General features: G+C 38.5%; 1 protein-coding gene across 2 annotated transcripts in view; it reads left to right on the plus strand.

Moving 5' to 3' along the window:
- The window catches only part of fut8a (fucosyltransferase 8a (alpha (1,6) fucosyltransferase)), a 96,519-nt gene extending 87,098 nt beyond the window's left edge, over positions 1–9,421 (plus strand). For both annotated transcript variants that reach the window (XM_067455324.1, XM_067455325.1), the window contains 4 exons: positions 2,517–2,763; positions 3,927–4,103; positions 5,779–5,929; positions 8,048–9,421. In XM_067455324.1, the coding sequence (XP_067311425.1) occupies positions 2,517–2,763; positions 3,927–4,103; positions 5,779–5,929; positions 8,048–8,380 (908 nt within the window). In that variant the 3' untranslated portion in view covers positions 8,381–9,421. The remainder of the gene's footprint in view (positions 1–2,516; positions 2,764–3,926; positions 4,104–5,778; positions 5,930–8,047) is intronic.
- The last annotated feature ends 481 nt before the right edge of the window (positions 9,422–9,902 follow it).

Genomic DNA, 9,902 nt, shown 5'->3' on the forward strand with positions numbered 1-9,902 from the left:
CTATCACATTTGCTCAATGTAATGCATACTTCTTCGTACTTGTTCGTACAGTACTAAAAGTTGTACTGATCCCAAACTTTTCAAATTACTTTAGCTATGACTGGCTGGTCTATTTGAATGTTGAATGAGTAACACCTATTTATTCAACTTAGAACTTAGACATTTGTGTTCCCTATCCTTCAAATAACAGATTATAGTACAAAGGAATATGGAGAAGTTTTAATGTATCTATTTAAATTGGAATATCAAGACTGGATACATTATTGTTCATGCTCATTTCCCATATTTTTACATTCAGATGACCTTTTTCATCATCTAACATTCAGTAAATATATATATATATATTATAATATAATGATGCCTACATTTATTTTTAGCATTTTAGTTTTTAATTTTAGTCATTTTTAATTTAAGCAAAATAGTGTATCATTGTAATATCTGCCATTTATCGGTTATCTGCCATAACACAAAACAAATTATAAGCTTATTAGTATTGGCAGAATTTTGATATTTTGCATCCCAAATTACATTCAGTTCCTGCTAAAATGAGCCAGATGGTTAGGTGAAATTTTGAAATGATCAGGGATCTTAATACACACTTCATCTGTTTGTTTCTTGTGTTGAGATTAAGAATGGGCATATTATTTTATTTTTAATGTTCTGTCATTTTTTTGGCTCTCAGTAGATATGTTTTTTTTGGCATCTCGCTATTTAATAATGTCAATCAGAGTGCTGGCCAGATGATTGGGTTTCATAAATGAAAGAACATTTATTCAATAATGGACTTTTTGAACTGTTCATTTGGGAAACACACTAATGGCCATTTTTTATATATGCTCGCCCTTCATAAGAGTCTGTCTAATAGGCTGAATCCAGTGTTCAGGGGAATTTCTCTACAGCTGCTGTGAACCTGCTGTGCTCTTAAAAGGAAAGCAGAGGGGAAGGAGAAACTGCCTTTAAAACATGAAAGAAATGACCTCAAAACAAAGCAGCGCTTTCCCATCACTCTTTCATCCCAGAGGACACAGTCTCTTTTAGTTTGCCCTGAAGTCTGAATTTCTGCACTCCACGGACCAGTGAGATTGACAGAGATGGAGCAAGCGAGTGAAATTAAACATGCCATTCCAACTCATTACGTTACATACATTTATGCATTTGGTAGGCACTTTTATCCAAAGCGGCTTACAATGTATTCAAGATGGAGCTTGAAGTGGTCTGATACTCACAGTTTTTTACATTTCCTGGGAGTTGAACCTATGACCTTGGTGTTGTTAATGCCATGCCATCAGTTTTAAAACATTAACATTAACATCTTGGATTCTCATCATAAACGCACAAATTGACGATACCCAAATCAATTCAGGCTAATTCTAGTGGAGCTTTCGAGAGATGGTTCTCAATGATGTACATAACATAACCCTGTTAATGCCTCTAGTTATGACACGCAAGGGGTCAAAGGCCAGACAAAATCCTTCAGGATAATCCTTCTGGCGTTCAGAAAATACCCCCAGCAACATGCCCACCCAAACACACACAGCATTAAAATGAATCAGTGTCTCTTCAGCCGTACACGCGCACAGAGAGCATGAATTTAAAATAATAAAGAAGCCTCCTCCCCTGAAGCCCCCCCTTCAATTTATTCATCAGGATGCAAGGACAAGATGTAATTTAGATTCTCTTGCTGCTCTAATGAGGATGAGAGCAAGAGAGAGAGAGAGTTATTTTGTTTATCAGTGCAATGAGGGGTGCTGGGCTGGAAAAACCTCATCCTCATGCAAAGAGCCTAACAGCAAGGTTATATAAGAATGGCTGGGGAGTTTCTCCAACACTTCTTTGTGTGAAAATACTTTTTAACATTTAATGCTGCATAAGGCATAATTTAAACCTGGCACACACAGTCTCTTTGAAGACGTTTTTCCCTGAGATTTATTTCACGTTATTTTACGTTAATTCATGCTAGTGGTTTTCGATAGTTATATATACTGATATAGCTTCCAATATATTTCTACATCCCCATGGCCTGAAACATACTCTTGTCGTGTGTATAAGCACATAATAACACACCCAGTGTAATGGCACAGAAATTTGAAGGGAACTCCATCACCTCACCCCTTGAGGTTTGTTACCGCCAAACGAATGCAAGAAGGCATGTGATGTATGTGGCATATACACACTGACAAATTGTGCACCTTGAATGCACTGTAAGTCACTTTGGATAAACCCCCCTGCCAAAGGCGTCAATGTAATGTAATTTAAAGCATGTACAGTGGGCATTTGAATGTTTTTATGTGGCCTAAGGGTGTCTTTTTTCCCCTCTTCTGCTCTTGTTTTCTCAGCCCACACACTTTATTCCTTGTGAGCAGCTTCTCCGTCAAGCTTTATTGACTTGCTAATTGTAAATTAATCTCATATTGGAAAATCATGTTGGACCAATTTACAGTCCATACTGCAATATTTCATTTCTCCAGTGCATTCCTTTATCTTTTCTGCTCATTGTCTTTTGCCTTTGTCTGTAGGTGAAGCAAATGATCGGGATGTTCAGGTCATAGAGTTACCCATCGTGGACAGCCTGCACCCTCGCCCCCCATACCTGCCCCTGGCCATCCCTGAAGACCTTGCGGACCGACTTCAGAGGCTTCATGGAGACCCTGCCGTGTGGTGGGTGTCTCAGTTTGTCAAGTACCTGATCCGCCCTCAGGCCTGGCTGATGAAGGAGATACAAGAGGCCACCACCAAGCTGGGATTCAAACACCCCATTATAGGGTGAGACATTACACATAAAAACATCACATCCACTCAGATGCTACATATTTCACAATTTTTTTCAATTCCTTTATTATCCGGGTAAGCGTTGTACTATCTTTTTTCCTCTTGGATTAGAAAAAGAAAAAAGTTGTTAATTTTTTGTTCATTCGCACCCGTACTTCTGAACCTGAAATCAGTTTTTCATATATGTTCTGCTGTTTTTGCTCTTCCGGCTTTTTCTTGCGCTTCCAGACCCTTCAGGGGATTGGCCCCATATCGCTGCTTGCAACTATATTTATTATTATTGTTAATAAACAAAATTTTAAAAAATCAATATAAATATGTATAATTAAAGGAAGTGCCAGATAGGCTGCAGGAACGTTTGTAGCTGCAGCTGTCGTAACTAGAGCAGATCTGGCAACCCGGATGCCAAAACATTACTTACTTCGTGATTGGTAGATAGGTGGAGGGTGGAGCTTCAGGCCAAAACACAACATGTCAACATCAACAGCAACTTTTAAATGACCATATCCTGGCCAGACTACTGTTGTCTGTGAAATAAGTATTTGAAATTAACATGATTTCTTAATGTCTAGTGACATATCAGGACCATTTTATGATTAATTGAAATACATTTCTTACATACAGTTCCTTTAATTTTTTGTATAATAATAATTATTATTACCAATAGTATTCCTATTGTTCAAAGCTATGTTTAAAGATTCCTAAAGCTTAGAAAACACAGGCACTGACAGGTTTTAAATGTATTTATGTGTGAGAGAGGAAAGGGGGGTAGAAAAGGAGGAGAAAAACCCTTTCACACAAACCACCACTGCTCCAACAATCAATCTCCACTTACACCCACTTTGCTCTCTACTGGGAGCACAACCACTCACCGCCATCTTTCTGTCTCTATCTCTCTCACACACACCATTCTTACTTTCTATGTCATCTTTTTATTCAGGCGCCCATCCTTACACTCACACATAGACACATAATGGTAGGCATTTTCAGAAAACCGGCGCCTTAAAGCGTAAAACCTTTAAACATCCGTTTAAAAAAAACAACACAAAATTGTGTTCTCCTGGTCTGTATTTTTTCCTGTTCTTTGGCGACCTTGAATCCCTTTCTCAAACGGACACACACAATCAGCTTGACCCAGGTATTGCTCCTCTCTCCAGGGTGCATGTGCGTCGGACAGATAAGGTAGGGACGGAGGCGGCATTCCACCCCATAGAAGAGTACATGTCGCATGTGGAGGACCACTACCAGAGTCTGGCCCAGCGCATGCACGTGGACAAGAAACGGGTTTACCTCGCCACCGACGACCCCTCTCTTCTGCAAGAGGCCAAGTCTAAGTGAGTACAAATTACACAGTGTATGAAAACATATCTAAAGGCAAAGCTCACACCTAAGACTATAACTATAAAGATATAGTTCTAAAAAATTGTTCTCAGTATTAAAGAATAGCAGAGTTCACACCACAGCTATAACAATAACGGTACAGAGAAACTTTGGAATCACTTTCATAACAAATTCATCCAGCTAATGAACGATAAAAACATTGACAGACAATCAGAATCCATCCTGCTGTAGGAAACTCAAGCATTTAAAGCGGCAGACAAGCACACACTTAGAATGAAAACAACGATATTGTCCACTGGTGTGGACGTAGTTATTTTAGTTCTGTTCCAAACATATTGTCTTTCTGAGAATGATCTCATCTGAACTTATTACACATAACATGGGGTGCATTTATCTACAAAATCTTCATTTTAAGTTGATTCTCACTTGAACTATGGAACTTCGCCATCTGTGTTAACACACGTCTTCCTTACGATATTGTCCGCTGGTATGGATGCTATTATAGTTATCTTTATAGTTATCATTCTTGGTGTGAATGAGCCTTTAGTATCCCACGCAGTGTTGCTTCTCAATTAAATAGATCTTGTAGATCTTAAAGATCTTTTGATATTTTAACTGGAAAATTAGACAAAACGAATCATTAAAAGAATAGCTTAGAATCATTAAGATTACCCAAAGTTGTAATCATCTTAACCAACATGGAACCTCATCAAGTTACACTTTATAAGGGCATCATCTTGACTAAGGATGGACATGTGTCCACCAATATTTTTTTTTCCTAAGGCTAGCCTATTTTTTTAAAAGTTTTTTTCAATGGGAGTGCCACTTTTTAAAAACGGCAGCAACGTGACAAGATTATAGGCGTCTAATTCACTCTGACGGCGTGCATATTCATCACTGTCACTTTTTACCCAGCCGTATTTTTACCCCACTTTTTCACCTCATACTCCATGCACAATGACAGCAGATGACGAAAACGAGCACAACAATGGAACATACTCATTTAAAATAACGTCAAAATGCCCGCATCTAGGCTTTTTTTAAGAAGACCGCCTGACATTTTCAGCTGGCAAAAAGGCTCATTCATACCAAGGATGATAACTGTAATGATAACTATAACTAGAAAGGTTTAATATTCATTCTAATAATATAAAAAAGGGAAGTCCACACCACAGCTATAATGATAATGACAGAGAAACAATATCTTTGGGATCACTTTCAGGAATAATTTTTTCCAGCTTATGAATGATAAAACATTGACAGCCAATCAGAATTTGCCCAACTTAAAAGAGCTTATAATAATCAGAGCGTCATCATCTATTTGGCTCACAGTCAATTCCAGTAGAGTCATATTAGCATGTTGCTATGCTAATAGCTAAATACTATAATATAAATCACATAAATATTAGGTGACGTTAATGTTTAAATAAATAAACCTATTTTTAATTAAATTTCCCAGATTCCTTCCACTATCGTTGGTAAAAAAATTGAGCACATTCTCTTATAAGCAAAGCTTGCTGCCCTCTGTTTAGAACAGCCTTGACATAAGCTCACCTGAAATGTTGCCTAAAATTGCTGTACACTTTAGGTTGGCAGGGTTTGAACTTAGCAAGAGGTGTGTCCTCAGGAGGGCCTTTTAATCAACATTTGTTTTGTGTTTGTGTGCAGGTACCCTGATTATGAATTTATTAGTGATAATTCTATTTCATGGTCGGCTGGGCTACACAACCGCTACACTGAAAACTCTCTGAGAGGAGTCATCCTGGATATCCACTTCCTTTCTAGGACAAACTTCTTAGTGTGCACCTTCTCCTCACAGGTACAGTTTGACCCAGTTCTTCTAGAAGTTTTTGTTCTGTTTGTCTCCTACATGAACATGCCTCTGTCTCCTACAGAACTCCTACAGCTGTGTGATGGCTGGGTTTTCTTGCATGTGTTGCCTGAACGTCCCACAGCATTTCTATGGGGTTTAGACTTGACCGTTCTATAACTATCAATTTCTTCTGGTTGCTCTTCTTAAAACATTGTTTTGGAGATTTGCTTTAGTGTTGTGGGTCATTTCTTTCTTTTGTAGAGCTTTAGCTTTTTTATGGAAGAACTTGTATTGTCCACAAGTCCTCTCTGGTACAATGCAGACTTTGTGGTACAATGCCGCTGTGTGATGACTAAGTTTTCTTGCATGTGTTGCCTGAACGTCCCACAGCATTTCTATGGGGTTAAGACTTGACCGTTCTATAACTCTCAATTTCTTCTGGTTGCTCTTCTTAAAGCATTGTTTTGGGGATTTGCTTCAGGGTTTGGGATCATTTCTTTCTTTTTGTAGAGATTCAGCTTTTTTTATGGAAAAACTCATATTGTCCACAAGTCCTCTCTGGTACAATGCAGACTTTTTGATTGGCTCTGAGATAGCACGCTGATTTTATGTTTGGCTTGTGATTTTATTTGCATGCCAGACATTATGCCTGGCAGTGAATAGTCTTGCAGATCCAAACATTTACTATCGACAGCAAGTCTGGTCCGTTTATTCTGGCCAGGAATCGCCCACTTAAAACAGGTTCACACTGTACAATTTTTGGCCGACAGAATCTAAGATATTAACTAATATTTGTATATTACAAATTGCCAATATTTGATTGTTTAGTGTGGCATATTTATTGCCAGTTGATTAATTACTTTTATGATTAAGCTTAGCCTCTGATAAAGTCAGTCATGCAGTGACTCCGAAAAAGCTATAAAAGGAACGAGTAGGCGAGTGTTTGAGTTCGATGCAGAGTTCTCACATTACAAACCACAAATGTTTTCAACTAGTTTAAAGGCAACGAAACAGCGCTGACATTCTCAACAACACTGATGCGGAAAATAGGAGAAACACTGAGCCACAACGATACAGTTAGAAGGCTTTTCGATCCACAAGTTACCAACATTTACCATGATTTACTGTAGAAACACTAACTGAAACCATGTGATTGAGGCAGAAATGTGGAAAATTCATATATATTTTTATGGACTATAATTAATGTTGTTATTAAGCTATAGCAGTTTGTATTGGTGTTATATTAAATGTCTTTAGGTTACTGTTTTTCGTAACAAATACCATAGAAGCAATTTAGTAATTTTTTTAACACTGGTAGTGAGGTACAATGCGTGGTTTTACCTGAGGTTATCATGATCCAAATACTATGAAAAACCAAGCTTATACAAATTAAGTTGGTTCTATTTTTAACGTTTTTGTCAATGAACATAAATTTACAACTGCATCCCAAGCTACTTGTGCTACTGTCAAATGTGCATTTCTAAGAGACAAAACGTCATTTTAATTTCTGAAATGCTCACCTGTTTAAGTGTTTGTCATGTTCTGATTATAAAGCCACAATTAACGGTCTGGTTTCTACCATTTTCACTCAGGAGCAAAGATCTGACTTTAAACTTGAGAGAAATAAAGATTTGACATTTATCCTGATAATTATAGATCTCGACTGATATGATTTTTTTTTGGCCGCATCTCCCAACCCTAAATCTACAGTATGGTAGCCCTAAAGGAGCAATGCCGGCTACCCTGGTATAGACTTTACCAATCAACAGTTGTGAAGATCCATAAAAATGGCACAACATATCAGGCATTAGAAAAGACAATTTTAGTCCAGTGACTTCTCTTAATCCATCATTATAGCAAGCTGATGCTTTGCTCCCCTGCAAAGGCCAGCTAGTCAGATCCAAGCTTCCGATTTTAAAATCTGAAATCTTGATGTTTTTGTGTGCAGTATGCTCCAGACTGTGGGTACTTGTTCTAACAGTCCTTTAAGCTTCAATTGATCTTTTCACGAGGAGTGCTTAACCATTGTAAAGACTATTCGTCTTTGTAAGGTGTAGCTACATATCCCTTTCTACTCCACAGAGCTTGTGAACATGTGTCTGTGTTCCTTTCCACTGTGCACAGGTGTGTCGAGTGGCCTACGAGATCATGCAGACTCTTCACCCAGACGCTTCCTCTTTCTTCTACTCCCTCGACGACATCTACTACTTTGGTGGGCAGAACGCCCACAACCAGATCGCCATCTACCCTCACCAACCACGCAACAGCGAAGACATCCCGCTAGAGCCTGGAGACCTTATCGGCGTTGCGGGCAATCATTGGGACGGATACTCTAAGGGAATCAACCGCAAAATGGGGCGTACTGGCCTCTACCCCTCCTATAAAGTCAAAGAGAAGATCGAGACAGTGAAGTATCCCACGTACCCAGAGGCGGACAAACTTTTTAAGAAGCCGTAGAGAAAGACAGTACAAATACTTTTGTTGATGAAATGAGGAAACCCTGGACCACCCAAATGGGAATGCACTTTGTGTGTGAGTGTGTATGAATGTGTTTGTGTACGTGTGTGTGTGTGTGTGTTGTCTAGCGGTTCTTCAAAGGGTTTTGGGACATCTTCCTAACTCTGGTGCTTGGAACTTGAGTCACCCCTGAAATGGCAATCAGGGTTGTGGAAGACAAAAAACAAAGAGCATGAAACTCAGAAACGGAAGGCACTGTACTGTAGGTACTTTCTAATTAATCTCCGGGTAATGAAGGCGACTAAATACGTTTATTTAAGAACACACAACTGGAAGAAGAAACACTGCGACTCCAAACCGAACATGACAATGGAATCATAACCCGGGTTACTCTCGTCCTCCTATGCTCTTATACCTCCTTGTGCACAATGATGGCATCCTTTACTCTAGCCTCACTCAACTCGTTTCTCTCATGCCATCGCTTTGCCAACTGACACTCCTCTTCACACCCATGAGCTATTAATTTCCACTGCCATACTGTGCTTTTAAATGTGACTTATGCTGTTTTTATTTTCACTGTAAGGTCTATCATGTGTTCGTGCGAGTGCGTGTGCGCGTTTGTGTGTGAAGTGTGCGGATTGGAAAACGGTGCCTATGAGGGCGATTGACTTTTACGGAAAGAGTTTTGACTCTGGAGCCTTACGGACCAGCCTTTCCACACAGAATTACACTCCTCCCCTCCTTTTCATGTAGTGTCTTATCCACAGCCGTGTGTCCATCATGTTTTTTAAAAGATCATTTCAAGTTATTACATTTTAAACTACAAAACAGATAAGAAAATGACAATTAATATGAAGATAATGATACTAATATTATTAATGATATGATAATGATGACGAGAAGAGAAGAATAATTATTGTAACAATGACACTTGCTGTCATTGTAAACTTTATTTCATCATGAAGGAGTTGTTCATTGTTTTATGTTTGCGGGCATTGTCTCTTTGGTAAGCAGATCAAATAAATTGATCAGCCAAATTTGTTTTTTGTCTGTATTTTAATATTGTGTGTGTGTGCGGCAGGCGTGTTTGGCTATTCTTTAGGGACATTTAAGTTAATGCTGACAAATTAGATTTTTTGGTTTAATTATTGTACTGGCATAACACGAAATTGTAAGCTATATTGTCCCAGTTTTATATTTATATTTAGCCTATATTCACACAGTAGCATAATATGTTTTAGTGTGCTAAATTTTGCTGTAGTCATACACAGTTTGGTTATAAACAAGAGTATTTTAACCGAACCAGCTTCCTGACACTTCATGGATCAAAATCACCATGTCGATAAATCTGTGAGAACCGAACCCTATTAAACTGTTTGTGTCATATGATCTGTGATCTGTGACATTAGACGTTTGAGAGGTTCACCACTAACTGTGAATGTTCCTAGAACCGGTGTTTTCAGACGTTTTGCTTTGATAAAAACTGTGGAAAAGACTGGAAAAATGTTGCCAGGTCTGATGA

The sequence above is a fragment of the Pseudorasbora parva genome, chromosome 10, assembly GCF_024679245.1.
Source record: "Pseudorasbora parva isolate DD20220531a chromosome 10, ASM2467924v1, whole genome shotgun sequence".
Taxonomy (NCBI): Eukaryota; Metazoa; Chordata; class Actinopteri; order Cypriniformes; family Gobionidae; genus Pseudorasbora; species Pseudorasbora parva.